Source organism: Diprion similis, chromosome 12 (assembly GCF_021155765.1).
Source record: "Diprion similis isolate iyDipSimi1 chromosome 12, iyDipSimi1.1, whole genome shotgun sequence".
Lineage (NCBI taxonomy): Eukaryota > Metazoa > Arthropoda > Insecta > Hymenoptera > Diprionidae > Diprion > Diprion similis.
Genome location: NC_060116.1, coordinates 12,909,429 through 12,921,610, shown reverse-complemented (window position 1 = coordinate 12,921,610; position 12,182 = coordinate 12,909,429). Strand labels below are relative to the sequence as shown.

At 40.6% G+C, this 12,182-nt stretch overlaps 1 protein-coding gene across 9 annotated transcripts in view; it reads left to right on the top strand.

Annotated features, from left to right (window-relative positions):
* Window positions 1-12,182, top strand: part of LOC124413488 (tight junction protein ZO-1) — a 72,937-nt gene that overhangs the window by 57,899 nt on the left and 2,856 nt on the right. For all 9 annotated transcript variants that reach the window (XM_046894095.1, XM_046894096.1, XM_046894100.1 and 6 more), the window contains 14 exons: window positions 5,285-5,454; window positions 6,044-6,246; window positions 6,353-6,784; window positions 6,888-6,954; window positions 7,199-7,349; window positions 7,477-7,628; window positions 7,712-8,006; window positions 8,108-8,279; window positions 8,383-8,608; window positions 8,687-8,861; window positions 10,569-10,778; window positions 10,886-11,224; window positions 11,344-11,585; window positions 11,896-12,091. In XM_046894095.1, coding sequence (XP_046750051.1) covers window positions 5,285-5,454; window positions 6,044-6,246; window positions 6,353-6,784; window positions 6,888-6,954; window positions 7,199-7,349; window positions 7,477-7,628; window positions 7,712-8,006; window positions 8,108-8,279; window positions 8,383-8,608; window positions 8,687-8,861; window positions 10,569-10,778; window positions 10,886-11,224; window positions 11,344-11,585; window positions 11,896-12,091 — 3,030 coding nt within the window. The remainder of the gene's footprint in view (window positions 1-5,284; window positions 5,455-6,043; window positions 6,247-6,352; window positions 6,785-6,887; window positions 6,955-7,198; window positions 7,350-7,476; window positions 7,629-7,711; window positions 8,007-8,107; window positions 8,280-8,382; window positions 8,609-8,686; window positions 8,862-10,568; window positions 10,779-10,885; window positions 11,225-11,343; window positions 11,586-11,895; window positions 12,092-12,182) is intronic.

The window sequence follows — 12,182 nt, the reverse complement described above, 5'->3', positions numbered from 1 at the left end:
TACACGCGTGCACTTCAGAATCGAGGAGAGAAACTCGTCGCGCAGACCAAATTGAACGGTAAACTCTAACCGTAACGCGGTACCAAGAAGGTATATATCCAAGTTTGTGTGTCGACTGGAATTGCTGCTACGCGTGGTTCACCTACTGCATGATCGGCTTTATCAAAGCTGTGCGTATCTAGGACTACTTTTACTCTGCAGAGTTTCTTGCTTCCGTCTGCAGCAGCGCCTACGCCAGCTGCTTGGACATATGCACAGACACTAATCTGACACCCTTTTATCGCGAATTAATATAACTCGATTTGCACGTGTTTCTGTATACACTTCATTTTACATTTCTCATGATTCCAGACTTGAGAGAGTTAGTTCTATACAGCAAAGATGCTGGAGTATTATAGGTAGGTATGATATGGCCATATCTTGCTGCTCATCGTCAGCTTTTAACACACAGTATGCAGTATTGGGTTCACTGCTTCAACGGTAAATCTTTCAAAGTTATTTTCATACGATTTGAACGTTATTATGCTATGGGTACGGTTAGTGCAGCTGAGTGTCCACTTCGTATCTCACACATTATGGCATGGCGGTGCAATTACAAAACGCGATTCGATGTCGTGGCGAGCCGGGCCAATTAAGTCTCGTATGTCTCGACCAGAAGAGAGACGGCACACGCTGTTGTGGGTGAAATCTGACCATATAAACAGTCTTTGTGGTATCCAGGTTCACCGCTCGTTCGACTCACAACATCCATGTGAGAAAAAGTCACGCGTGTCGCGGAGATCAAAGCCAAACTCATCAGACTCCGCATGTCACTGCGCCTCATATTATTCAGCCAGGTGGTCCAGGTCGAATCCATAACGAATAGCACCCTTGATCGTGATATCATGAGACAGTAATCCGTCCGCTTTCAAGCTAGACATATAGCGCGGATTTTGGACGAGACTTGGTCGTAAATGCAGATGTCACGGATTAACTCGTATGGTATTTTATAGAGAGTTAATATTTGTGTATCTCAGTTCTTGAAGTCATGTCTGGATAACATAGTGCCAACCCTTGCCACTGCAAGTCAATTTCAACTCACTTATTACCAGAAATATCAAGCCAAGTACAAGCTGGTGCAAAAACGAGACAGACCCTGTGCATATGTTGGACGATTTACACTCAGGCAGCAGCAACAGCAGCAGCAGCTCATTTGTTGCAGTTCATGATTATTCGACACCACGTGCAGCGCCGGTAGCTCTACGCCACAGGATAATGGGTACGGAATGAAAAAAAGAAGTGGCGGAGAAAATGATAGTGGCGATAATCGCAGCAACACGTGCAGCGTATTCGTCTGTATCCCGACACCGTCGCTGCCACTGTTGGTAGTTGCTGTTGCTGCAGGCTCCGAGAGCCTTAAAGGATCAGACATCAGACGGTGACCATGCACGCTGCTGCACGTGTTGGCCAGATGCGAGGGCAATATGGCTGCGGTTTGTATGAATGTGAACAGTGAACACAAGCAGCTATGACGAGGCTCTATGATGACCCAGGCTTGTCTTCTCGCCCCGAGGACGAGGACGACGACGACGACGATGACTAGGGATCGGTGTCCACAATTGCGACGTACTTTCCCACGGCTACAATGACTCTGCTATGGAGGAATTCTCCGAGATTACGGAAACACTGCTAGTCGCATACCTGTATACACATTTACAGTACGCGTACACGCACGTATACCCTCAAAACTTGACGATTTATATGTTACCACGCAAATTACGTTCCCTTATTACATGTCGTCGTGTGTGTGTATGCGTTGCGTGATACAAGCGTTTTGAAGTTCAGGGTGTAGTAAGTTCACCAAGTTAATGACCATGCACCATACAGAAAGCTGTTGTGCCAGATGTCGATCTAACGATCACGATAGATAGTTAGCTAACTTAATCTTCCACACATTACTGATTGTCAAGGCAGTGAATAGAACAGTGAATATATATATATATATATATATATATATATGTATATGTACTCACGGTTTGTCGCATGATGATACATTAAGCTCTGCGACCATGTTATGACAGACCTGACATCGTTAACTCGATTATTTTTTCGTCTTCTCTAGTACATTATCGTCAGCTCGTTATAATAACAAATTCTTCAAAAGCAAAAAAAATTTTACCAAATAATTGCATATCGAAGGAAATGAATTTTTCCAGTATTGTAAAATGATTGCCAACAACATTCCACTTGACGGCGCAAATTATCACCCAGACTATGATAATTGTAAATTAGATATCTCAGCGTGTGGTTACCGATGGTTACAGCTACCGTTGCGATTGAACGTTCTATGGCGGTCGTTTTGCAACGGGGTCATAACTTCCGTATCTGTTCGCCGTACGAACAAACAACTGTGTAATTGTACAAAGAGACAACCGAGGGATAGAGACGAAGATAAGGGAAGAAGAAAAGAATATCTCTCTCGGTATTCATGCGGTATATGTATTGTAATATTGTATCCGCTTTTGCCTCGCGTGGATCATATCTTGACACGTAGAAATCACAACCGAACAAGATCTATGTCTCACTTGAATTTCTTTCAGGCATATTTTATCTGCGTGACGCACGTTTCTTCTTTCCTTTATCGTGGAGAGAAAAATAGCTTAAAAGTACGACAAAAACAAATATATATAAAAAAAGTTGAAAAGTTTTGACATTCTGAAAGGTGATGTACGCATAACTTGGAATTGAGACGTTAAAAAATTTCGGTGTGACGTGTTCTGGTTATTATAGGCGCGTGTAGTTGACAGAATGGGGGCGTCACCGCATCGGTGTTACAAAAATATATATAATATTCTGTGTTTTTCCGTCGTTTTAACTTGGACACCATCAAACTACGTATATTCATACTTATATGGTGTTCTCTTGTTCTCGTTACACATAATCGAACATTCACCACGTCTTGAACTTTAAATATATTCTGTATCTGTATTCCGTCCTGTGTCTGATAATACACTCACAAAAATAAGCACCTTCATCAATTAATGATGTCTCAACTGTGTATTTACGAACGCATACCGACATAGGAAGAATTTCTCGACACTGCAGTTTCATTGCGGTGGTAAACATGAGTCCGGTGCTATTATTTGAAAGACGATCTGAGAGCTTCACTAGACCCTGTAATCATCGCATTCCCGAGAAATCAGTGTCCTACACGTATTACCATGTTATTGAGGATCGTTTATTGACGGTAATAAAGTAATCACCTTATAGCCTAAAATTTATTTAAACCAAGAATCACTGTGCCGACATGTATGTATCCGAATCACCAATCACTTGTAAAACCCCTTTGAATATGGCATGCGTAAACCCGATCGGATACCCGATAATCATCGCTGCGTATACGGAATACATTAGGTATTACAGGAAAGAGGTGAAACTATGTTCAAGGATTATAAATAATCCAGATCATTTACTGCGGTCACATTTCCTACGTACATCGTAATGCTTGTGCGGCATGAAACACCAACAACTAATGGAATTTTGCACATATTATCCTCGTGTTGTGCATTTCTTTATTTATTCTCGTCTTTTTCGTCATACAATTAGTACAACCAGGCTTGTTCGTATCCCTTCGCATATATTGCATACAGTACAACCTACCAACTAGACGTCCACATGTCAAAGAGCACGGGTGTATTATACATTTTTATTTATTTATTCTTTTTTTTTTTGGAAGGTTGTATTCGGTCGCGTCTCCGAAGAAAAGGGGACTGACTGACTAATTGACTGCGACTGGATTGTTTCGGAGGGTTTATCTTTCGTGAACTTTGCTTCATTTTACTCCTCTACACTCGTACAGTGTATGTATGTATGTATGTTCGTTGATTTATGTTATCAAGTTGGCTTTACTGCACGCATGACTGCTGGATTTTATTTAGAATGTCAACGGTCCCACCCACCGAATCCTCTTCAGAGTTTCGAGTGTCGGTTGTTGACAGATTCCAAACCCAGTCATGGCGCCTGCAATTCAACCGTCTCATAACTAGAGGACCATCCTCAAATTTTTACGAAAGAAACACCGGAAGAAGCTTACGTGTTGCTGGAAATTTATAATTACTCGAAACGCTGCTTAGTCCCTGTAATTGGAACATATAAAAACAAAACTTTCCCCTGTTTGGCAAGAGGAAGGATTGCAAAATCTGAGGATTCGCGTTCTGTTTAAGTACTTGCAAGAATGTTCTTTTACAAGCAATCGACGGGTTCCTGTTTTAGTTTTTACATACCTTGGAGAACGGATAACGCCGAAAAAACTTGCCGGTTCACGCAGCTGTTTCCTTGCAGTTAAATTGAATCCATTAACACGGCTCATTGAATATTGACACGGAAAGAAATTTCACACAATATCTGTACGCTGGATTTACGTGCTCGGTGGTAATTATTATACGCACGCTACGTTCTTTTTTTTCTATTTATCTACTTATGTTTGATAAAACTACTTGAGTGTAGCGGTAAAATTTCTTTGGTAGCTAATGTTCGGGATTAAACTTTCGAAACGTAAATTTCAATTGGCAAAAAATATTGCATCATTGGGTTACTGTACCGAAAAGTTGCCACTTATTAACTGGAAATATCATCTGTTCTATGGGTAGCCGGTAACGTTTACAGAATTGTTATTAGTTTAAAATTCAGTTGAAATATCTGCTCGTCGAGCACTGAATGAACTTTGAACCGATGTCTTATACACCACAATAATCCTCTGGAATTTCAATTAACCGAGCTGTATATTGCGCCTTCTTTAAAATGCTTAATAAATATTCCGTTGTAGTTTAGACCTCCAGGTATGTACATATATATATTCTAGCGTGATAAATTCTGCACGTTCTCTGCAGGGAAAAAATAAACAGTCCTGATACATTTGTCTCCTTAACGTCATAGCTAAAAATATCAAATTTTCTCATCACAAATGATTCAACTCATAGATCGTAGTGTGATAAAATAGAGGAAAAAAAATTACAAGATTTAAGGAACTGTTTTTACCACTTTAATAGACGTGCAAATATGTATGGGCGGAATTCATGAGAAGCGGGTATAATAAAATCACCAATTTGGATGGTGAATCGCGATCATCACCTGCACTGGCTAGTCGATACAACTTTAAATAACGATAGATAGAAAGTATTGGCTGAACGGATAAGTGGATTTATGAGATACCATTGCGTCAGTTTTGTAAAAAAAAATTTCTCATGTAAAACTTCGTGGCCAAATTCGGAACGAGTAACATTAATGGTTCGATTTTATGTTTCAGGTCGGAGACAGAGGATGGGAAGTTCATCATGTTACCGTAACCAGAGTCCCCGGTTACGGATTCGGTATCGCCGTCTCCGGGGGCCGGGACAACCCTCATTTCACGAACGGAGATCCCGCGATCGCAATTTCTGATGTATTAAAGGCCGGACCCGCCGAAGGAAAGCTTCAGTAAGTCCATTCATCGTGATAATACCCAGTTCACGATTTTTTTTATCGGTTTAATAGCTCGGCCGTAGTTGAACGGGTTGAAATTACTGAATTGATATTCTCCCCGTAAAGTATACCGTTAAATACGCCTCTAAACCACTGATTCCAAGTTATTGCTGCTTCTATAAGCTTCGCCCAAGGCTTTGACCTGCAGGAAGATCTTTCACGGAGTAAACTCTGAAACTCACCCCGGGAACATGACCAGTTATCAACTGAATGTAATGGGACTTCACTTCTTACCGTGATCTCCATTCCGCCTTCACCTCAGCCTTAGCGTTCCTCGGTCTCGCGGATGACGAGACTTACGAGGCAAAGAGACTCTAACTTACGTTAGGCGTAGATCCGTTCTCTCGACTTCTACGAGCGATAAATCACTCCTTCGATCCTTCGTAACATAAGTTTTCTCTCGCAACGCTGTGAAAGATTTTTGCAAGGGAAAAATCGTTTTTAAGACGATACTTTTTCACCCAAAGCTTGTAGTAGATCTGAAACTATTCTCGCAATATCCGTCATTATCAGTTAACCATATTACGTTATACATTTTCCACAGAGTAAACGACCGCATCATATCCGCCAATGGCGTTTCCCTGGAGGGTGCCGACTACGGAGCCGCTGTTCGCGTCCTTCGAGACTCTGGATCAACGGTCCTCTTGGTAGTGAAACGACGAGCTTCTGCGAACGTTCCTGGATCTCCGGGCACATCTGTACCACAGAGTCATAGATTAACCTTGACAAGGAACAACAAGAAAGACGGTAGGTGGTAATGCCATTGAACGAACAGAGTAGAAACTTCCACTCGAGTTTCATCCCCGTTAAATGATCTCTTGGAGCTCAACTTCTATCTTTACTTGTCCCACAGATTTTGGAATCATCCTAGGATGTCGTCTTTACGTAAGAGAAGTAACGCGCGAAGGTACTGGAGTCCGACCCGGGGATGTTTTGACCAGAATCAGCGGGGTGGCTGCGGACAATATGAGCCTGAAGGAAGCTCGGAAGCTGATGGACCAGTGCAAGGATCGACTGTCGATCGTCGTTACGAGAGAAACCCCGCTCCCTGCGCACTCCCACCAGCCCAGCAAAGGCGAGTCGGGCGAGTATCTCTCCGCTGCTAGTTACAGTAGTCAAAATCTCTACGTACCACCACCTACAAGGCAGCCTATGGAAGACAAAAGTAATCTCGCACCGAGGGGACGATCAAGGGGACCTCTTTTAGACGTATCACTTAGCCAGCTGGATCTACCCGCTACTCCGACGGTCGATCCTCCCAGGCCACCGCCACCCCGGCCAGAAGGTAAGGCATTAAGGCTGCTGGAGAGTATGTTGAATTTAATTCGCCGGTGCCAGTTCTATTTATATCATTATTCTCGGTTTAATTTTACTTTCTTGACTTGCAGATTATTACAGTTCAAGGAGGCAACTTTACGACGAGGATCCTCTCATTCAACGAACAAAACAACCCATGTAAGTTGACGGAATGTATTAGCGAATTAAAAGTGCACTGCGAACAGATGCATATGCGTTCTATTTTCAACTAAATTGCATTTTGGTATCACATATACAAATACAAACATCCAGAAGTGCAGTTCAAGCTAGCATGCGATTGTTGATTTTCTCGCATGCTTGTTATGTATGGATCTCGAGTGTTCGATTGAAAATGTAATTGCAGTGTATAGCTACAAAAAATTTCATTACTTTTAATTCACAGGCCGGATCCAAGGTTCATTACGTTCCAGAAGGAAGGATCGGTCGGGGTTCGTTTGACTGGTGGAAATGAGACCGGGGTTTTCGTAACTGCCGTTCAACCGGGTAGCCCAGCGTCTTTGCAGGGTCTACAGCCTGGTGACAAAATACTCAAAGTACGGTTATAAAATAGAGATAGTATTATTCAAACGCGTCTAAGATTATTCTTGTGAAGAATGATTGAAAAATTTGATAACCGTAATCTGTGAAATGTATTGATTTATTTTCATCTTAATCTTTAAGGTAAATGATATGGACATGAAGGGAGTGACTAGAGAAGAAGCAGTACTCTTTTTATTAAGCCTTCAAGAACAAATCGATCTCATAGTGCAACACAGGCGTCAGGAATATGACCAAATTGTGGCATCTGGAAGGGGCGATTCTTTTCACATTAAGTAAGAATAGGTGCATTCATTTGCACGTTGAGATAATTGATTAAGTTATTTGAGTATACATCTAATTTACTGGTTTTTCGTAGGACTCACTTCCATTATGAACAGCCTGAGAAAGGAGAGATGAGTTTTCGCTCTGGTGACGTATTTCATGTCGTTGACACGCTACATAACGGAGTCGTAGGCTCGTGGCAAGTATTCCGAATCGGACGAAACAACCAAGAAGTTCAGAAAGGAATAATACCGAACAAGGCACGTGCTGAAGAATTGGCTACAGCTCAATTTAATGCTACTAAGAAAGAGCTCAGCGCTAGCGAAAGCAGAGGCAGCTTCTTCAGGAGAAGACGTGGTAGTCATAGGAGATCTAAATCACTTGGCAGGGTGTGTGGTCACTCTATTATACGCGAACTACAAGTTTTTGATTGTCGTTTTTCACCTGCAAAATCTGAATTGATATTTTACCAAATGTTGCTTGCTTACAGGATCATTGGGACGACGTTGTTTTCTCAGATAGCGTAAGCAAGTTTCCCGCTTATGAACGAGTCGTGTTGCGACACCCGGGATTTATTAGACCTGTGGTTCTCTTTGGGCCCGTAGCTGATCTCGCTAGGGAAAAACTACTCAAAGATTTCCCTGATAAATTCACGTCTCCTCGTAAGTCTCCTGTTACCAGTGGCAATATATTCTTTATTGAAAATTTAAGTAAATAATCCTTAATGACGTATAATTACTTTCCAAATGGCGATTTCAATCATAGAAATGGAAAGTCAGATGGACGAAAGCAGCGGAAAGAGCACCAAATCTTCAGGAATCATTCGATTAAGTGCCATAAGAGAAGTAATGGACAGAGGAAAACACGCGCTGTTGGATATAACACCAAATGCCGTCGACCGTTTGAATTATGCTCAATTTTATCCTATCGTAATTTTTCTCAAAGCGGAAAATAAACAGACTATCAAAGAAATGCGTGCTGGGATACCAAAGTAAGTTTTCAACTGAACTTGTTTGGCAAACACATTCAATTTTTGTATTGGGCTTATTTCACGTCTCTCTTCATTCAGGTCGGCACACAAAAGCAGCAAAAAGCTACTTGAACAGTGTCAAAAATTGGATAAAATCTGGGGTCATGTATTCAGTGCAGTTGTTACCCTGACCACACCGGAAGCGTGGTACAGAAAACTCAGAGAATTGATAGACAGACAGCAGCAAGGTCCTTTATGGATGAGCCAAACCAAGGTGAGGTTTTTCGCTCCAATATGCCTAATCTATTGTATTGTTCTGATATAATTTCTGTGTAATGTGGCATTTGAAGTGCAGGGTATTGAATTATTTCAACGAAAAATGTGAATGACTCATATTTTTGGTATCAATCAGCTATTTATCTCATGGTTCTATCTAATACTGCACCACATGATAATGTTAAGAAAAAAGACAGAAAATACCTTGATTCAATTCATGCATGAACATGTAACCTGGAATTTGATTGATTGTATATTTATATTCTTTGTCTGGGAGAACAGAACTCTGAGAGAACAGAAAATCGTATGGCAGAGGAGAAAAATGTTGCCACCTAATTACTATTTATCATAGGTGGCGAGAAATCAATATTCATTGCTTTAAAACTTACATACAATTCTAACGGAAGTATAACTTTGAATATTATATTACCTCTGCATCTATCATCAGTTGGAAATGAAAAATTTGTTTGCTTTTCAAATTATTGTTTGCTACTGCAGGGTTGTTACAGCAGCGTTACTTTGTCCGGGCGATTTTCTGTTATCCACGATTATTCGTAAAAATGCCACAAGGATTATTTTGTGTAATAATAATTGATTTTAGAAAATTTATGGTGTTGGTTGTAGCCAATAGAGATGGTGTCGGACCTGTATCTTCCACCTTACCATCCCTATCGTCCGCCAACTCCTCCACCATTTCGTGACGCTGGGGCGTATTATGAGCATAATAATAATAGCATCAATGTGCTGCCATTGCCGCCACGTCCTCCAAGTTCAAATCGCCTATCTCCACCCTTACTACCTCCTCCACCTTTACACAATTCCACAAATGTCATTCACGAGCAATTTTTCGGCTACGTATAGATCCCTCCTTGTTTAAACATATCCTTTCCTGTAATTTGTGTATATTCAATGTTTTGTATTGTTTGTAGTATGTGTTATGATAATTATTAATTGGTGCATGAAACCGTTTAATTTGTGACTGTTGGCTCGTATTTGATTCCAAATATCTGATTTGTATACTTGAATGACGTGTGAATTTTGATTATTTGTAGTAAAACTGCATTTTTATATCATGTATCTGATAAATTACTCATGATTTGTCACGTTGCGTTTTTTAAATCTATTTTGCTACATAGCCATGACGCAGTATAAATCAATTATTGGTTCGTAAGTAGAATTTTTTTGTATTTGTTCATTCAAATGGGCAACAAATTATACACACGCATCATGTCAAAGCTCTCTTTACATATTACTCATTTTATTCATGCAATGTTGAATTGAGCGTTCTTGAATATTCTAAACCAGTATTGAAAAAAATTGAATTATTAGTTGAAAATATCAATTTTCTCTTCACATATTTTCTGAAAAGCTTGAATGCTCTTTGATAGACGTGTGAGGATTCATCACGATATTTCTGAAATTAGTAAATTTATATATCTTAGATTTTATTATATTACGGAAACAAAAAATGATAAGAAGATCAATGTTGTAATTGAAAACATCGAATTCACATTTCTGGTAACATATTTAAAAAACAAAATGCCACATTAAAGTATAATTACACTTTGTTAATAACCACGTGTAAGCTTGTAATGTATATGATATTAATTCGCACTGCCGTATTGATTCCGATTCACAATTTTGTTGTACTTGTCTTATCCCCACTGTTTTGTAACGTTGCAACACGTGTGTTCTGTGAGCGTAGCCGGAAGAGGCCCTTTCGGATGACTTCCTGTTCCCGATGACTTCTCGCCTCTCCTACGCTTCCTCCCCGGAGAGTGACCTGGAGCTGAGCCCTGCTCCTCCCCTCCCTGGTGCTTTGGGGCCGCCAACTAGATTGAAGAGCAGCTCTGATCCAAGCATCGCTACTCAAGACGACACCAGTGCACCACCGCCGTATACTACCAATTATCAGGTAATCATTTTTAAATAATGTAGCATGCACACTTTCATGGTTTTCATACCATTGATAGTTCATTGTTCATATTTGGTTGAAATGGTGCAATTTTTCCAAATCTATAGGCCTTTGAACAGCATAAGCGGAGGTCGCAGGGGGGGGTAGGTGATAGCAAATATGGTTTTTCAATACCTGGTCAAACCAACGATCAGTCTGGTCCACCTCAATATCCTGGGGGGCCACCTCAACCGAGATCACCACACCAAGGACCACCTGATTTACCACCTAGAGTAGATCGCAATGTAAAACCACCAAATCAAACGCAACGTGGGACTGCTGGGCGAACTGCCCAGGAGAGACTTGCTAACAAGACTGATTCCGTCCTGGATATGGGAAATTATATTAATGCTACTCCCCATAGAGCCAATGCAACATCATCATTAGAAAGAGCACAGCCAAAAGCGGTAAGAGCCAGATATTTTCTTAGTTTCTTGGTATTACGTTCTTTTGGGAATTATTTCTATTTATTTCAAACAACTTTCATAACTGGGTCAAGGAGTATTACCGTGTTTTCAATTTTCAGGGAAGCTACGATAGTATGTCTTCTTACGATTCGTATAATAATACAAATGGAAATGGCACGTATACAGCCACTAATCTCAATACATCAACTGGTCGACTAGGACCAAATGTACCGGATGATTTGAAGAGCGGTGGAGTTCCTGTTTCACCAAGGGCTCACGATCCTTACAGATTCACAAGGTCTACAGCACAGCCTATTCCAGCTCAAGAAAATCAAATACGTACAGATTATGCCAAATACAGGTGCGCAGATTTTTTCTACCACGCTACCTTTAAATTGTTTTTTCATACTTCTAATGAGTACAAGTGAATGCTTTAAGTTTTAAAATTGTCTAGACCAAATGATTTAAATTTCAACTCTTTCTACAGGGTTGTTCGAAAGCCTCGATCGATAAGGAGAACTTGTAGAATATATATTTCCAAAAGAGATACCTTAGTTTGAATCCACATCCGTGTATTTTATCTGCCACGTATTTTCATTACCAATTTTCGAAATTGTTTTCATGCTCCCCTATCCTAGTAAGCTAGATCTTTGCTTTTCCCATATCTGTAGCCGGACAGGAGATTACAAACCCGCTGTTCCACCCCCTCAAGGAAAGCCCAGTGGTTCTTACAAGCCAATACCACCTCCGAAACCCAAGAATTATAGGCCTCCACAGCAGCCTTTACCTCAAGATGAGACAAACAGCAGCAGTTTGTATCAGCATGCCAAAAGTTATTCCATCGCCACATCACATATACACAATGGGGTAAGTTGTCGATATTTAATTGAGTTATCAATTTGTCTACATTCTTATTCACATACTATAATATACCTTTTGTGATCGATGCAAATGTCGA